Source organism: Tympanuchus pallidicinctus, unplaced genomic scaffold, assembly GCF_026119805.1.
Source record: "Tympanuchus pallidicinctus isolate F22 unplaced genomic scaffold, pur_lepc_1.0 scaffold20, whole genome shotgun sequence".
NCBI classification, from domain to species: domain Eukaryota; kingdom Metazoa; phylum Chordata; class Aves; order Galliformes; family Phasianidae; genus Tympanuchus; species Tympanuchus pallidicinctus.
In genome coordinates this window covers 5,479,720-5,498,446 of record NW_026294722.1, presented here as the reverse complement: position 1 = coordinate 5,498,446, position 18,727 = coordinate 5,479,720, and the positions used below count along the sequence as shown (strand labels likewise).

At 41.4% G+C, this 18,727-nt stretch overlaps 3 protein-coding genes across 5 annotated transcripts in view; 1 reads left to right on the top strand and 2 right to left on the bottom strand.

Moving 5' to 3' along the window:
* DIDO1 (death inducer-obliterator 1) overlaps positions 1-7,821 on the bottom strand; it is a 47,635-nt gene extending 39,814 nt beyond the window's left edge. For 2 of the 3 annotated variants that reach the window (XM_052683405.1, XM_052683406.1), the window contains exon 1: positions 6,786-6,918. The gene's annotated coding sequence lies outside the window, so the exon portion shown is untranslated. Of the gene's footprint in view, positions 1-6,785; positions 6,919-7,647; positions 7,684-7,772 lie in introns of those variants that run through there. The other variant, XM_052683404.1, reaches the window with a different exon arrangement.
* Positions 7,822-9,895: 2,074 nt separating this feature from the next.
* Positions 9,896-11,855, bottom strand: LOC128081199 (basic proline-rich protein-like). Its single transcript, XM_052684222.1, has 3 exons — positions 11,824-11,855; positions 10,623-11,300; positions 9,896-10,381 (listed from the first exon to the last, which is right to left on the bottom strand). Exons 1-3 carry the CDS (start codon positions 11,853-11,855, stop codon positions 10,366-10,368), a joined length of 726 nt encoding a protein of 241 aa, XP_052540182.1. The 3' UTR covers positions 9,896-10,365.
* GID8 (GID complex subunit 8 homolog) lies at positions 10,692-18,011 on the top strand. Its single transcript, XM_052683407.1, has 5 exons — positions 10,692-10,793; positions 11,910-12,039; positions 13,193-13,389; positions 13,917-14,114; positions 14,440-18,011. Exons 2-5 carry the CDS (start codon positions 11,922-11,924, stop codon positions 14,611-14,613), a joined length of 687 nt encoding a protein of 228 aa, XP_052539367.1. The 5' UTR covers positions 10,692-10,793; positions 11,910-11,921; the 3' UTR covers positions 14,614-18,011.
* Positions 18,012-18,727: the final 716 nt, after the last annotated feature.

The window sequence follows — 18,727 nt, the reverse complement described above, 5'->3', positions numbered from 1 at the left end:
GCTGCAGTGCAGTTCTCTCCACCTGCTCCTTCAGGAAAGCTGCAAGAGCAGACTACTTCTGTGAGAAGCAACAGATACTGATGGTAAACGTGATGTGTTCCACCACTTCTCTGAGGACTCAGTCCACACCTATCTCAAGGCTGATGGAGTCCCTGACACCTGCAGGTGTATGTCAACACATAGAGATCTGACACAACCGACACACCTATGCTAAGAAAGCTTTGATTGCACAGTGTACCATCTTTTCCCCTATATGTTCAACTAGAATATAGTCTACTTTAATATAAAACGTGCCCCCTGATTACTAGTTCTGATACTTCCCTTCTGAAAGAAGGAAACTGCCCTTCCAAGAGTTGTGAAGTGGGAACACTGCAACAGAAGAGATGCAGCAAAGTGAGAAAGGCAATGACCACAATGCTGAACTCCCCATGTGAGGAAACTGATTTGTTCTATTTCCCAACTCCACTCCCTGAACAACTATCTCACTATTTGACTGCAACAGATACAGCAATGCAACAGTGTAAAGGTCAGAAGCCCAGACATTCCTAGTAAATACATTTTATACCAGTAAAAACAGCATTTGAAAGCTGTTAAAGACAATTTGCGTAAGAGCTCTTCACTGCTTATTATTAGATGTAAGAGTGTAAAAAGCAATCAAAAATAATGCTGCAAAAATCTACTGCAGTACCAACAGCTCAGAAGTAGAAGTTAACTTCTTCCTATTCCAGAATCAATAAATTATTTCCCTTTAAAAAAATGAACACATTCACATACTCAAATTTCAACAATGCATATTCAGTAATGCACAGCTTAGTAATACAGCCATATTCCTCATAAATACCCCCACACTAATAAAAGGAAGAAGAAATTTAAGCTGCATGAAGCTGCAATATATCTAGGCAAATATCAACTCTGCACACAACAGCACAAAGCATCAAGATCTACTTTCAAGGTAGCATTTACTACCACAGATGTATTCCAATCCCACGTACAGGACACGATATTTACTGGTCAGAGACGGCAGCAATAACCTCCACAAGTCTGGTCCTACATCCACTAAGAGCTCCTGTGCTTCTGCCTCACCTGCCCACCCACCTTCACAAAGACAGGAACATTCACAAAGCCCAACTGCAGTAACTGGGAAGTGTTGCATAGCACCCCATCTAAACTCCTAACAAAATCAATGGAAGAGAACAGACACGACTAATGTGAGACTATGCTGACCCAAGACAGAAAGTAATGCACTACAAGTTAGGGGAGAATTTATACTCTTGGAAGATCAGTTCCTCCACTTAAGAAAGGTATCAAGAAACAGAGAATGAAATCCACTAGCAAACAAGACCAATTTGACAGCTTATGTAAAAAAACACATTTATTACAAGAACACATACTTTCATGTGGTGTTCACTCTTGTAATAAAGAAGCTTTCCAAATTAAAACTGCTTCAGTCATTATTTTAAGTCCCTCTACAGTGTGCCTACACCATCATCCCTTCCCTCCCATGATGTGTGTCAAGTTACTCACCTTACATGAGCCTAAGAAAGCCATTGCCACAAACAGGACAGCAGTCCTGCACACTGCAGTGAATGTGGCAAGTCTGGAGGCAGTGAATTTAATGTGCAAGCACAAAACCATGTCACCACAGATACACAGTGGACTCCAGTCAACGGTAAGACTCCGAAAAGACAATGAGCAGCCGCAGAGTATAATACAGCTACCCAACTAAAACAAGGTGTAGGCAGCTCCCTGGCTTATGCAACACAGAATACAGAGACTTAAGTTTATTTGGATGTCTCAGGCCTTAATCTTCCCATGAAAAACACTGGAAATATCCTACTTCAATAGGACTACACTAAAAAAAAAAAAAAAAAAAAAAAAAAAAAAAAAAAAAAAAGGATGAACCACTCTGTAATGCCCCGGAATGAACACAGCACCAAGTATTATAAGTTTATTTTCCTGAACAAGTAGCAGAAATACTCTCCTTTGAATCAAAGTGAACTTCTCACAGCTAAATTCAGCTAAACTCCCATTTCTCACAGAAGCTTTCAAGGTGCTTGAGCAGCAAGTCCACCAGAGTCCTGGCAAACATCAAAATTTTACTTAGCAGAACTATGAAAACATCTGTACTATTTATTTTCACCAGCACAATCGCACAAGTCAGAAACATTAAGGGGTGCAAGTTCTTAATGAACAGAGCAGTGGTGTATGTTCCTCACACAGAGGTAATGGCACCATTACAACTGTACTTTCACCTGCATGTTGTTTTCACAGGGTGGGGTGGCAGGTATGCACCATTTCAGGGCAATACAGCTCCATCAGTGCAGCTGCACACCGACTCTGAAAGCTCTACCAGCACATCAGTACAGGCCCTCCTATGTGAAGAGGTTTATCTCAGGATGAAGCAAGTTCACACATTCTCTGAATGAATAAAGCTACATCAACAGAGCCCAGTGTTATCTGTGTACATGAGTGTCTGCCAGCTGTTAACAGCTGGGAAAAGAACTGTAACCAACAATACCGACAGAATTTTGATAAAAGCCAAACCTCAAGGCACTCTGACACACTGCACATCTTCCAAAGTGCAGGCCATAATCACTTCAATAAACAAAGCTGATATTTCCGTGTTTCCAATTTAAGGATACAGGAACTAAGAAAAAAATATTATAGAGCTGTGACTGGTATTTTCTACCCCACAGCTTCACACAAGGCAGACTTTAATGGCTTACTACCAAACTTTTAACTTTCTTACTACTCCTGTAACACCATCTAAAGCTTTCCTTCACACTCTTCTGTGCAAGCTACACATCTACTCGACTCTAAACCAAGAGTTTACCCAAAGCAACAAGAATAAATGTGAAGTTTTTGATCAGGTTTACCTCTCAAGTTCTGAGCAGTACAAGCACAAATGACACGGCCAACAGAACATTAGGAACTACTGTAAGCACAATCCCAAGCAGCACACACAGTTCTGCTCTTTTTTTCCCTTTTATATAGAAAGTGGGGTGGAGGAAAGCACTTTCCTGTGGTCAAAAACTTGTATTCCAAGAAAAAAAAAAAGACTCTTTATGGCTTCAAAACCATGAAGCCAATTTTGTAAGCCACAGTTATGTTCAGTAAACAGAGATATCAACTACAAACTTAGACTGTCACTGCTTATTACTCACTACACAATAATCTTTACTGTTCCTTTTCCACCACTTTGAATGGAAATATTTGACAAAAACATACAACCTACTTTTTTTAGACATTCAACTTCTGCTACAAAACCTGACCTCCTCAGCACCACAAAAATGTATTTTCAGCAACCACAAAGGAAACAAAGAGCTTTGGAAAACTGATTCACACCATCTGATATTCCTCCACTGAAGTACCAATGAAATCAGTTCTTTCTTGTGACTTACAAATACTGGGCTGTAAAGTGAATGAAAACAGTTTAACTCTTCAAGATCCCCTTGCTTGTTTATTTTTAAACACTGTCAAGTTTCAGCTTGAATATTTACACTATACTTAAAATCCCCTCTTCTCCTTCTCCACTTTTATACTAATCCTTAAAGCTGTGCCAGCTTTTTCTCAAATTGGCACTACTACAATACACTAATTATACTCCCTAAAGCATATGCAAAACCCTTAGTTTTACACTAACCTATCTGTATCCTCTGGCATGTCTAATCACAGTTGTCAGCAGAACCAAGTGTACAGAAATAGACTCAGAGCAACTGCAGGATTACAATTTCTGATCCTACCAGCCCAGCTGTTGAAGAAAAATGCTTCGTTTTTACACCTTTTTCCCTTTCTAATATGAAGTAAAAAGTGTGTTAAAATACATCTGAAACCAGTGATCAATTTCATTCTCACACCATCAAAAAGGTGCCATTATATAACATAAAAAACACAAGATCTTCCTTCAGCATACAGTCAAGTACATTAATTACAGTATACTGATTATGTTACTACACAGTCAACACTTCAAATACCAATTTCAATTAGGGTTGACCACAAAGCACACTAAATACACATTTAATTTTTGTGTCTTCCCTAGTGGGAATTTTAAGATACTAGTTAACCTTGACGCCTATCTATGCCTCTAAGAGTAACTCTACTGAAACTCATCATTTTGTTAACTTATTTCTGAAGTTATAAAATCATGATAGTAATACAACCTTCAAAGTGTACCTGACAGTGGAACTAAAACGGTCCTAAGGAGGAGGACTGAGAGCAATGCCTGCATAAACGGGGTAAAATTTACCTCTGCCACTGTCCTGCTAGCTCAAGTACTACAGGAGACGTTTGGCAGAAAAAGCTGAGTGTAAAACTAACACAGACAGACATTAGCACTTCTGTCCACAAGAAGCCACCTAGTCTTACTCTTGCTTAGTAGAGTCCTGTCTCCTTCCATTTCTATCAGTTACATTTCATAATCCTCCAGCCTAATCCTTGTAATCCTTCCCCTTCCTCTCTCTACTTAATATTTCTGGCTGAAGTTTCAGGTTGTGCTAAAGACTAAAAGCACGCAGTTAAAACTCTAAAAGACAGAATCTTAAACTGAAATAATATAATCTACTCCCAGAAAAATCTTAGAATTAAGACATCTTTCATCAAGTCCATCATACACCAGAAACATACTCTGTTTTGTTTGCTATTTTGTGCTCTTAAGCATTGCTTTTCAAAGTTTGAGGTTTTTGTTCATATTTTCCTGTTGGTTTTGTTTTGTTTTTTAAATTCAAAGAACAATACAGCATAAAAAGTATTACATGAATTGTATGCATCAACTTACAATTTTTTTTTTTTTTAAATCCATATTTTGTTGTATACAAAGTATACAAATTTGCAGCACGAAAACAAAGTTCATCTGCACACCAACAGAAATTAAAACATCCCCTATAAATCAAACCAAAACATTTGGAAAAAATACTGAAACTCTAGTCTTTAATTCAACTGTTATCCGATTTGCAAATCACTGGACTCGTGCAAATCAAAGCAGGCTGAAGGCCAACACAAGTCGCTACTCTTCCACCAAAGTTTTGTGCAATATTTTTCTGCAACCATAAAGGAAAACATCTGAAGGCCCAACTCCCAACAGCTATTTGGAGCATACTTCTGTATTTACTCCTATAGAAAGCTTGAAATGTCAAAGAATGAACATAAAACACAAAGCACAACCCGAATATCTATTACAATTAATATAGTAAATCCTACACTTGTATAGTAACTACATATTGACGTTTTTCATTATTCAGCAATCCAACTGCTTAAATGGCTGCTAAATTTCATTCACAAATGTATCACCAAGACATAGCTGAAGCTATACTTCTAGACATTCCCACTTCAAAAAAAAAAGCCTTATATAAAATAGTTGTAAGAAGTGGAAAAGTTTCTATAAAATTAAAAGACAGCTGAATATCAACTGCCAAAGAATATAATTAAACAAGGCTGTGATGGCTAAGCACTGAAAAAAACTACTTTTGCAGTCTCAAAAAGATTACCTAGAGTCTAAAATATTAAAATTTTTTAAAAAGAATCTTAAGAATGCTACACACAACTTTGCACATTAAATGAATCATTATTTTTTCCCCATCCTGAAGTTCCCAGGAAAAAAAGGAAACAAAACCAGTGCAACAAAACAAGAACATACACTGTCTTTAAGTACTGAATATACAGAAGAGTGTAATCCATATACATTTTTCAGTTTATTAAAGAGACTGAAGCGTTCTTTCCAAGTTAGAAATGACAAGCTAAGATGATAGGATCTTATTCACCCACTACTAACATGGAGCTACTGCTTGAATAACTGTACGAAACAGAATTTGGTCATATTCAAAGCACAGCTTCATGCAAGGCACATAAACAGCTCTAAAACATCATTACCTCCAAGGGACAGTATTGAAGTACACCAGTGGGGAGGGAGAAAGGTAGACAGTACCAGACGTTGACTAGTATAAACATTCAATACAATATTGGCTTTAACTACCTAACGATGCAACCCCTTCACCTTCCTCTGCAAGACACCAGCACATCTTAAAATTCTGCTTTTCTCCTTGAACTCACCACAGAGGAGCCTTCTGCATCACCCAGTGCCAGACCCCGTAACCTCGTGCCAGGATCCACCCCTAACCCCGGCAGCGCTCAGGCGGCATCCGGAGCAGCAGCGCTCAGGGGGCATCCGGAGCAGCAGCGCTCCGCCCGCACCCGGCCGCTTAACGGACCAGCGGCGGAGAAACCCTCGTCCGGTAGCGGGATTCGTCGTACGGGACCGAAAATGCGGTTTATGTCGGTTGCAGCGTCACAGAGAATCTCGCCGCCGTCAGTTGGAACCGTGACGTCGCTCGGCTCATCGCACGCCTGTCCTCTGCTCGTCTCTCCCCCAAGATGGAGGAGCCCGCCTTCCTGCCCGCTCCGCCCGCGGAGGCCGTCCTCTCCGCCGCGGCCCAACCACGTTAGGAGCTTACGGGGCGGCGGCTCGGGGCTTCCTCCGGGGCCCCCGCAATGTGTCGCCGACCTCCTCTGGAAGCGGGCCAGGCCTCCGACGTGCCCTCGCCCCGCAGCTGTACCGACGGTTCACTGAAAACGGGCCGCGCCGCCCCCTCCCCCCCCCGTCCCCGTCCCCGCCCGCAGCCCTGCGGCCGCCCGGCCTGCACCGCACCGCCCGCCCGCCTCCATTTTCTCGTCGAGCCCCGAGGCCTGAGGTGCCGGCCGTCCCTTTTCCGTCACCCCTCCGCCTCGGCGGCGGCCCGGCTCCGGCTCTCCCTCCTCTCGCCGGTACTTCTCCCCCTGCCTCCCTCACTCACCGTGGGGAGTGGGTGCGGGATCTCGCCTCCGCCACCGAAGGTCTCAGCCGCGCCGCGCCGCCATTTCCTTCTCGCAACGGCTCCAGAGAGCTGGGCGGGGCCGCTCCTCCCCCGCTACCATAGAGACGGATATGGCGGCCAACCGCTGCCTAGAACGGCCACCGTGCCTCGCTTTGCGCACGGCTCCCGGAGGACTTCGGCCGATACAAGCTCCACCCCCAGGCTCAGCAGCGCGCGCGCTCCCTCACAGCTGGGTGTTGGGCGGGAAACCTGCGGCCCTTCGCTGCCTGCCCTGAGCCCTAGCGCGGGGAGCAGAGCTGCTCCCTCATGGCCCCGCCAAGCAGAGCTAAAGTGTAGCGAGTCCTATATACTGTTTTACAGCGACTTGTCTTGCAGAGGATCTATGACAGGATTAACGTGGCAGAGAGTTTGCCTACTGCTTGCAGACTCAACTGCTCCATCAGCTGTGTTCCACACCTCTGCTTATTCCATTTTTCACCTTAATTCCACCTGATTCGGAAAAATCAAGTAGCAGCTGCTGCATTACTGCCTACCTGCGGATCTGGATGCTGTGGGAGGGCTCACTGCATTAACTGACTTCATGCACAAAGGCCGCTCAGTAAACACCCTTCTATCCCAAAAAACATCCTTTCAAAATGTCTAGGCTCCTAAGAAACACCAGGAGCCAAACTTTCACAAGCAATTACATTTTATAGAAATCTACATTCAAGAGCACAGTATGAGACTCATGGGAATAAAAGCTAAGGGTGGTGACATTAAATTTTCCATTAGCTTTTTTTTTTTTTTCCTAACAACACAGGAAACCTCTCCACCTGTAAAACAGGACTGTATTAATACTTACTCCACGCAGGAACACCAAGATGTGAGAAGCAGGTTCCTGTATGAAAGTACAAGACAAGCAGTAGTTTTTGTTCTGTATCTACAGAGCTATAATAAAACAAAGGCACGTGGAATGGAAATAAATACCTTTTGATGTAGTAGATCAAGCCCCTCTGTGATTCGTGCCTGAAAAAAGCTAATGATATCATTAATGGTCAACTCTAGCATCCAGTGATGCTCATAATGAGGAATCTATACCAAGGAAAAGGGAATGTGCAAAACAAGGAGGTGCACATCAGTAGTGAACGGGGACCCAGCAGTGAAAGAAGTATTAATCTGCTCTTACACACATTTGGTAAGAGGCTTGTATCATCTTAATGTGATAATTAACTCAGTCTGCACACCCAGCGAATACCAACTAAAGCACATAATGCTTTCATCCCACAAAACCCCTACATCATTGTGTTAAAGACTGCCTTCTCACCAAGTCCATTATCTATCCTTGCTGATAAACTCCTATGTCACCTTCACTTGACCACTACATTCAGCACTTCAGCTTTTTCTCTGCTTCATTTGATTCCTTTCCCTTCCACACTGTTTTCCACTTTTAAAGCCTGATTTCCCTTCATTAAGGGAAGTTAGTCCTGGCTGGTTTATGTCTTCTCTTGCACAATGTAACTGTAGCTTCTAACAGAAAGGTAATTATAATTTGAGCTGAAAAAAAACAAACCTCACAAATCTGCCGAGAAATCCTAGCAAAAAGATGAATGCATATCAATTTGCTTCTCAAACAGTTTAATAAGCACCTTATCCATCTATCCTTAAGTACCGGAAAAGCTTATGCTAGGATATTTACCAAGCCCTCAGCACTACTCTCCTTAAAACCTTTTTCCATTGCTTTCCCAGATTTTGTCTACCATTAGGCTGTCAATACATTGAGATTTTCTTCTGCAGCTAATACATATGGGCTTGACTATCCCTGGGGTTTCTCTGTGTTTTTATTTATTTGTTAAGAACAAGAAAACAACAACAGGTGAAAAGTAGAGACAGAGTTAGCCCAGTAAAAGGGTAAGAATGAAAGCTAATGAGCAAGTTCTCATCCCTACTCCATTGCTTTTTAACATGAATATTGATCACTTCAAGTCAGAAGAGACCAGTTTTTGTTGGCTGTGCTCCAGCTTTACCTTTTTTGGTTTACAGAAAAAGGCCTGTGTCCCCAGAGTCCAGCACATCAGCCAGTACAGATACTCCAGGTGTCCAGTTAGCGTTTGATATTACCGTCAAAATGCTGGGGAAAGCATTGGCAAGGAAAGAAAGAACATAGCAAATCACATTGCCCTGAAAATAGGTTACAAATTCATTTTTGTTAACATAAAAGTCTTAAAAAAGGCCTACTCCTGAAAATGTCTGGGGAGAAAGAAAGCCAGCAGTATGCCTTTTTTTAACAAAATCAAGGCTACAAAACAGGAATGGTTACTGGCTCATTTTTTGCATTTCTTCAGCTTAGAGACAAAAAAAGGAAAGAGAAAAAAAAAAAAAAAGGGGACATACTGTTGCAGTTAGCTGAATATTCCAATCTGTGAAAAAAACAGTGCCATCACTGCACCATCTAGCATGCTGCCAACTAGCAGCTCATGCATTTTCAGTTTACTTACTCAGTATATTATTCTACTGTTTAAAAAGCAATTACGAGCTAATCTTTGCTTTTCACCTGTAAACAGCAGCTAGAGTAGCTCTCACGTGTCTCCTCTTTACCCAGGGTGCGCTTCCCTCAATACTGAGCTCAGGAAACCCTTCGAAAGAGGGGCACTCTGCTACTCCTCTGTCTTTATGGAAGTCTCCTGAGAAACTCCACCTTTTGGGGGAGGAGCTGACAAGAATCAGGAACAAGAATCTAAAGGAAAGGTTGACATGGTGGCTGATTCAGATGTATAAGAAATAGAATGGGAACGTTTTGTCTTTCCCTAAGTATCAAATTTGTTGAGAGGGTTGGGTGTTGTTTTGATTTGTTTCTTTTTTGTGTTTGACTGATTGCTTTGATTTAAACTGGTGAAAATCTCTTTCCAAACAGGATGAATACTTGCTGTGCTATAGCTTTCTGTCCTGTAGATAACAACTAATGGTATATATTAGTTTATATTTGAAGTTCTCTATCCAAAGCTTTCTATTGTTTATGAACGATGAGAGATTTTTTGAGAATTAAAAAAAAAAAAACAAACTATAGAGAGCATCAATTTCAATGTAGGAACAATTGTAATGGGAAAAAAAAAAAATTGGAAACTGCATCTTGTGGTGCAATTACCAAAAACAAAAACAAAAACACAAAAAAAACAGGAGTGAAAAATGAGTAATTGTATCCATATTCCCACTCAGTATAAGAGAAATTATATGTTCCCTATTACTATCATTTGCCATATTTCATATGCGAATGTATCTCTTAAGCCCTGCTCTCTTATTTAAATACACAAATAGAACTGTTTTGTTGTCTTTGTGCCTTGATTCATAAACCTTATTGGATCTAGTTGCAGCAAGTTTATTAATTCTCTGGAGCCAATATAGATTTTTTACAGATTGTAGATCAGAGTCCTCATTTAGGAGTCCAGTGTGGCAATTGAAGAAGGTCTGCAGACTGCAAGTTGGCTGTCCCAGAGTAGGCTGGCACTGTTGCTTGAAGCACTAAAATACCAAGGAGGAACAGGAGACAGCGGGCCCTGCAGCTGGGACAGGCGGCATGATGGAGTCAGCAAAGGCCCTGCCTGACAGGTGAGACCCAAAGAAGGGAGATGAGGAACAGATGAGAACTGCTCCCCAGCCCCACTTCATGCAGCCTCGCTGCCTCCAGCACCGCTCGCCCTGGTGGCAGGGTGGCCATCTTGCGGCCTGGCCTCGATCGCTCTAACTCTATGGTACTCCCGGCGGGACCAGCTTCAGTCTAGCGGTACTGAGGCGCCTCAGGTCTTCTCTATGGTACCCCACTGGATGTGTGTGCGTACATACGTGGTGTACACTCTGTCCCGCGGCCCATCTCTATGGTTGCGTTTTCTCGCTTCTCTCCGGGCGCCGATTGGCTGAGAGAGCAGTTCTCGCGAGATCCGCGCGCCAGAGGCCTGGCAGAGGCGGCGGTGGAGTCCGCGTTCGTGCGTTGAAGCCGGTATCGTAGCGCGCTCGGTAAGATGGCGCCAGCGAAGCCTCTCCTTTTCCGGGGGGACGGGGGCTGCCGCGGCCCTCGCCTCGCCTCGGCGGCTCGATCCCTTGCCGATCGCTGCGGACGGCGGGGAGGCACCGGGCCTGTGGCGAGCGGAGCCGTGCGCTTGGGTGGCCTGGGCCCGCGGAGGGCCGGCTCGGGGGCTGCGCCTCGGAGGGCCGGAGCCGAGCGGCGCGTTGTGAAGCGGGGGAAGGTCAGGGTCCCTCAGCGGGACTCGGGCCGTAGCAGTTCGTGGGGAGACGCCGCGTTCTTGGGAGCGCGGGCCGGGAGCGCTCGGTCCTTGGGGTGGCTCCGGGCTCGTCCTGTGCCCCGCTGCCTGGCGCTGTTGGGGTCCGTGCGACTTTGGTCGCGGAGAGCTGGGGGAGAGAAGGAGCCGTTCTGATGGGAAGGGGCGGGAGGCGGTGCGCTGCCGCTCGGGGCGGTGGTGCCTGTTGCTGTTGTTGCCGCCCCTCCTCTCCCTTCCGCTGCCCCTGTCAGAAGTGGACAAATACCGGCTTCGGTTTTAGCGGCGCGCACTGTTTCCAAATCTGAGAGAAAACACCAGGAAATAATTTAGTAGCGATGGTAGGAGCGCTTCTGGGACGGTCACACAAAGCCGTCTGGTTGCGCACTGGAGTACTCACTGCTTTTTGTGGCTGTGTGACAAACACTGCTGTCCAGTCAGCGTTCTTGTTTTTAACAAACTTTAAAACAAATGTTGTTTGTATAGATTTTGCTTTGGAAATTTGTTACAGGTTTTCTGGTTAGCAGTAAAACTTTGATTCATTTGTTTTACTTTGTGATGCTGTGGGTCCTGTATAACTTTCAGACAAGATTTTATTTGGACTGGATTTAACGCATGATAATGGTATTTGAATTTTGTATTTTGATGATGGATGAAAGCGGCTTTAGAAACTGGCTGAAAGTGCAGGAAGGAGGAAAAGAAAATGTAAAATAATGCCTGCAGATAAAAGTGTCTTTTGGAATATTTATGAGATCTCATTAGAAAGATACAGAGATAGCAGGAGCACAGTGCTTACACACATTAAACTTGCTTTTAACTGAATTGTGTTAAATGAAATGCTTTTCTCTCTTTGTAGTAAGAGACCAGGATGAGTTATGCAGAAAAACCTGATGAAATCACAAAAGATGAATGGATGGAAAAACTTAATAACTTGCATATTCAGAGAGCAGACATGAACCGCCTTATCATGAACTACCTTGTTACAGGTAATGCTAGGGGGCTTTTATTGTATTTTGTTGGGGCATACCACTTTGGTTGGAGGATGGTACTATAAAGAGTGAAATTAAGGACTTAAGGATTTGGTGATTGCTTTTGACTTTTAGCAATGTACAGGTGCTCTTGTATTCTCTTAAGTGGACACAGAATCAATTAGATTAAAACAGGGACCCAGCAGATATATTGAAATAGAAATTACTCTGACCTTAATTCTTATGCTAAAAGATATAGAAGAAAGTATTTTTGGATTGCTGTAAACAGAAATAACCTGCTTCTCTATGATATCCTTTTTTTTGTGCTGTTACGACAGAATTCAAGATATGTAGCTGTTTTTAAGTAGCACTCATAAAGCTTCACAGAGCGTTTATCAGAAGCAAGTTTTAACTGTCTGGAAAGGTAGACTCTGAAAGGACACTGTTGTCAAAACAGTTGAAGACCAAAATTATTAAGCCCTTCAGCATATGGCCTAACTTTACACTTACAGCAATCAAAAACCCTTGGGAATTGTCCCTAGCAATTACGATGCATGCCATCACAGTAAGCTATACTAGGGTGGAGGCATTTATATTTGATCTACACCCCTGTTTACATTGGTGTGCAACTGGATCTCCTGAGATGAGAGAAGAGCATCTTAGTGGCTTAATAAAGTAAGCTAAATCATTTCTGCATGTATAGAAATAAAACTTAAGATTCAGAGTGGCCGTTAAAAACTTTTAGCAACACTGTATTTGTTTTAGAAAAGCAGAGTTTGTTTTCTTTTCCTGTTTGTTCTCTGTAAAACTATAAAGACACGATTGGGGACTGGAGGGAGAATCAAAATCATGCAAATTCTTCAAATATGAGCCATTTTTGGAAAAAAAAAAAAAGGAACAGTGCTTTATTAAACATAGAAAGTTACATGATGCTTGCATCCTTAGAGAGTGAGGGCACTTGAGTTACAAATGAACTAAGCACGTACTGCTAAGTGCCTGTTGGATCAGATGCTTACATAAATAAGAATTTTTCAGAAGTTTAGAATTCAGTTTTTAGAGTTAATCTTTGAATCACAAAAATATGCAAGCAATGCTCACATCTTTTCAGTGAAACTGATTTTTTTAAGGCGTTTTGTAAAACTGACTTGTAGGTAAAATGTTTTTATTTCAGAGGGCTTTAAAGAAGCAGCGGAGAAATTTCGAATGGAGTCTGGAATTGAACCCAGTGTTGATTTAGAGACTCTTGATGAAAGAATAAAAATCAGAGAAATGATACTGAAAGGACAGATTCAAGAAGCCATTTCATTAATAAACAGCCTCCATCCAGAACTGTTAGATACAAACAGATATCTTTACTTTCATTTGCAGGTAAGAACAAGTGGAAATTCTTATTTTTGTTTCAGAAGTTGTTAAGAAACTCTGGAAGAAGTGTGGGCTTAAGGGTATTGCAAGGGATTTGTGGCTGAACGTGGCTGCAGTTTGAAATGTGTGGTTTTGATATCATTTTATAGCAATGGGAAAATCTGTGGCATGGTGCAACAGCTGTCAGATACAATTAATTAGTAACTTGGAAACTTGTAACAGAAGGAATGATCTGTGATTTACCAACTCGTAATTTGGGTTTCTAGTAGCTCTTTTAATGAGCTTATAACATGTTTTTCTTATAACGTGTTTTCAAAACATGTTATAAGAAAACATCAGCCTGCCTTTTCTAGTAAATCTGGTTGGCAAGTTTGTTACTTCTTGTCTCAGATATTTAGAATTGACCTTAAACTTCCATAGCATGGATTAGTGTTTGTCTCAAATTACACACTAGTGACTGAAGATCGTGGTCTTGAAATACGGAAGATTTGCTGACTTGTTGAGCTAACATTGCTGTGTTTTTCTTGATGCAGCAGCAGCATTTGATTGAACTGATTCGGCAGCGTGAGACAGAAGCAGCTCTGGAGTTTGCTCAGACCCAATTGGCAGAGCAAGGCGAGGAGAGCCGGGAGTGCCTGACGGAAATGGAGCGCACGCTGGCTTTGCTCGCCTTCGATAATCCTGAAGAGTCACCATTTGGAGACTTGCTTAACATGATGCAGCGACAGAAGGTAGGATTTGCTCACAAGGAAGTTGATGTATTTTGTTCGTATGTGGTGAAAACAACGTCCAGAGAGTTCTGAGATTTTGATGCAAATGTGTACAGCATCATGCAAAAGAGCAGAAATATTTCTTACGCAGCATTCAAAACACTGATGTTACCATAATCAGCTGTTTGATTTTCTTCTTTGTTTCTCTAGGCTGTTGGTACGTGGAGCTTTGCCCTTGCTTCGTTCTGAGAGATAACAAGCTGTGTTGATGTTAACCGTGTCTGTGTGACATTACAAGTGTAAATCGTAGGAAAACTATTACTAAACTCCAGTATTTCTTTTCCAGGTATGGAGTGAGGTTAATCAAGCTGTTCTAGACTATGAAAATCGTGAATCAACACCCAAGTTGGCAAAATTACTGAAACTACTACTGTGGGCTCAGAATGAGCTAGACCAGAAGAAAGTGAAATACCCCAAAATGACAGACCTCAGCAAGGGGACAATTGAAGAACCCAAGTAAAATGTGTGCAGATGGACATCAAACAATCATAGTACTGCACAGTATACATTTATATCAGTCTGTGACTGAAATATTTTTACTACAGTACAGCACTCAATTCAGATTTTTCAATGAACATCTAATTTGAAGGGAGAAAAGTCCCTTTTGAATGCTGCAAAAACTGCATTGAAAGGCGCTGTATCTCTTTGGAAGTCTGACTTAGGCTATGCACTATAATACATTTTTAAAAAAACAACCCATTAAACAGGACAGGAAAAAAATCACGTTTTTAAAAGTACAGAACTCAAGCTTTCTAATTGGCTACTGATGCTTAGTTGAGTGGTCAGTGAGTTAATATGAGTTACATTGGCAATTATTCAGTTAAGTTTAACTGTCTCCTGTTTGAAATGTGTATATAGAACAGTGAATATTTTCTACCTTTAAGTTATAGCAAGATATACATTCCCCTTAAGAGTAACTGGTCTTGTTTTCATCTATAAACTTTGCAGTAAGGTCAACCTTTTGCCTAGGAAATAGTGTACAAACTTGTAAATCTTAATTTAAGAACTTTTTTTTCCTTGTTTCTGACTTTTTGGTGCTTTATATGGTGAGAGCTATGTTCATAATGGATCAGTGACCCAGCTTTTTTCATGAGAAGTATTGTTGCAAATAAGTTTTTTTCTTAGTTTTCACAAATGACCAAAATGGCCCTCAGAGGCATTTGAGAGTTTTTCTTCAAGGGGACCTTTCCCCTCCATATTGAGTTTGCAGCTGCAGACACTGCAGTGATTCCAGCAGGCTCGTAGAGCTTGGAGGGCCACTGGATTTTTCTAAGCTGAAAGACATACTTGTGTTAGGAAATGAAGTGGGGGGAGAGATACTTACGGAAGCCTCTGATGCATCTTCTTGTGCAGGATCTGCCTTTACTCTTGTCGAATAAGAATCGTAGTTTCAGAGCTACTTGGGCTGTTTTTATGCCTTGAGCTGAGCAGAGCAGGGCTGTCTTTCAAGACTGAAATGTCAGGTTTTGTTTGATTCTTTCCATACCTTTCTGAAGAGATGCAATTCATCTTCACCCGTATCGCTTTGTTTACTGACTGCCCTCACTCCAGTTAGGATTCTAGTTTTAATGTTTTACGTGTGAAGTCCAGACTTTCAAGTCAACAAATTGTAATCTTGTGGGTATGGGATGTTCAGGTCAACTTAATTTTGCAGCACTGTTCACTGGTGTACATCCAGTGGTAGGAAGCACTAATCTTGCCAAAACAATCTGTAGGTTTTGTAGGTCTGTACATCAAGTTATTAACGATTTGTTGAACGAAGACCGACCTGGTGGGTGAAGTAGCTGAACATCACGATGCACTGGCAGTCGTCACACCAGTCCCATACTGTACATAATCTAGTCTTGTATGGTAGATATTACCCTGTAGAATGAAACTTAGTTTTCACTTAATTTTACTGGAATACTTACGCATTAAACTGTATAAAGCTTTGCAGATACACCTGACTTATGGAAACTAAAAAAAAAACAAAAAAAAAAAAAACAAAAAAAACCTGTTACTGGTTGCATTACTGTGAACACTGTTTACTTGTGTAGCTGTTTTTTTGTGAGGGGAATCCATTGTTCGTTAAGCACCTATTAGAGATGCAGAGTACTAAGTTTAAGCTAGGTGATGGATATAACAAAATGAGTTGTTCTCATTTATTACTGATAGTTTTGTTCTGCACTTTTAAGGCATTTTGTGGCATGGAGGTCTCGAAGTTTATACGTAACAAGCAAGCTGTCAGTTGCCCCCAGTTACAGCGGTGGTCTGGCTTTCCTTCTCCCAGACTGGTTATTTTAACACCAACATTTTAACAGTTGTGTTTTTTCCTCTTTTTTCTTTTCTTTCCCATTCGGTTGATGTCTGAAAACCATGTGTAACTTTGAGTTTGTCAGAAACTGTGTGGTTAATGTCACTTTGTTTAATAACAAACTGCAGAAACAAAACTGGAATAGCTCTATTTTCTTCATATGTAACTGATCAGCTTTTCCTCTGTTCTGATGCTTACATACTAAATCTAAAGCTTCTCCCAGATGAAGTGGAAAGCAGTGCGGTTCTGTGGCATGACTAGCATTTTTCTCCATGAGAAATGCAGTATTGCAGTCCTGGTTGAGAAGTTCACTGTACTTCTGGAACGCTACGTTAATTTCACATAGCATTTGGGCAAAGAGCGAGCATAGATTACTTGAATTTTCACTAGCTTGTTTTTTTTTTCCATTTAAAAAAAAATGTTTTTTAAGGGGTTTAATATAAAGTTAGTCTAGAACTATTTCACTTTGTTTTTATGAACATGCCACATTGATAAGCAGCTTTAATCTGTAAAGTTTTTTGGTAACTGCAAGAAAATATTCGAAAGCTATGCATTTTAGAGAAAGCATAAAGGTAGTCATAATGGTACTTCTAAGGATCTTTATATTAGTGTATATAAAATAGTTTGCATATACAAATATAATATATAATCTGTTTGAAATATTCTTGGATGGTAGGGGCTGTGAAACATAATTTATGGAAATATTGTACACAGTAAACAGACCTCTGTCAGTACACGAATGGACTTTTGTCATATGCATGAGAAATGTCTTATTTGGTGACTACTAATGAATGGGATTTTGTTAACCCATTTTTGTTAGATAACCACTTTAACAAATACTATTAAATGCCACTTTGAACAGTTTGCTTTAGCGTTAAAATACATATATTTTTTTCCCCCCCACTTAATTTAGAATACTCTGAGAATAACTTTTGTATGAAGATTTGTTCCAAACTCAACGGTGGCAAACAAATGTGCTGCACTACACTCATTCTTCCCTCAGCCTTCCTCTTGCTGAAAGCAAGTAAGATTATTTTCTTTTCAGCACTGCTATGAACACGAAGAAGTCAAGTTGTAAAATATCTTGTCTTGGCTCTGCCAAAAGACTTGATATGAAACGTGCTTTGATTGGGCTACGAATCTCATTCCTTCTCCAAAATTGTCTCCTTAATGGCTGTCTCTTGGCTGTTACCATGTTTCTTTTCTGCCTGTCCAATCTAAGCTAAACTGGTTGCTTCTGTTGAGTCGTTTGTGAAGGGTTAGGGATGGTGGGTTTCCATGAAGATGAAATACTGGCAGTACTTTGAGAAAAAGTTACTGAACTGCTCAATTTATATAGCTGGAAAACCAGAGGCTGCTGAAACCAGAAACTGACAGCAGAATTTTAAGTAAAGCATTTCCTCTCAAGACCTTTAAAGAGGAGAACACAGCTTGAAACTGGAACAAGTACCTCTCAATCTTGAGATGATTTCATTGAAACACTTCTGCTCCTTCCACCTGCATTAAAAGAAACACTGAAATGAACGTGGAGAGCACTTATGTAGCATTAAAAATGTGTGAAGTTACCTGGACGTAGTTCTGTCTCCTTTCCACTCCTTGTACGTATAGGTGAAGCTATTACATTCTTCCAGGATGATTTCATTGGTTTTAATTTATGATGTTTATGCTTTGGATGCTTGAGTCTAAGCTTAAAAGCACTGCTTTAAAAAAACAAAAACCAACGCCGTCACACTCACCCAGGTGAGTGGTGCTCAACTTATTTCAAACCATTTTCTGTCCAAGTTCATTCTGAAGCTTAATTCAATTGAGTTGGAGTGTGATCCCTGTGTGTCTGACCTTCATGGACCTCCTGTTAGCAGCAGCTGAAAGCACCCTTCAGGTGATCACCTGAATATCAGCAGAGAAGGAGTCGTGTTTTGCTCTAGGCCTGTCTTCAGCACTAGAGCAACCTGTGGTGGCTTCTGAGCCACTGCACATCCCTCTTCCACATAGAAACATTGTGACTGGTGAGCATTAGTTTCTGCCATCAAGTTCTTAGTGAAAATGGCCCAGAAAACTTTTTGAGCAGTGTTGTCTCCTGTAAACTGCAGTTGGAATTTCCCTTCAGGAGCGGCAGTTGCCTTTTATGGAACATGTGAACCTATTACTATTTCTCATATACTCCAAAAAATGCAGAATTGGGACATAATTTGTGCTGAACTTCCTAAAGTACTCAAATGATGCAACCATTGTGTGGATGAAATTCAGTGCTGGTGTATGTCAGCTCAAATATTATCCCAGT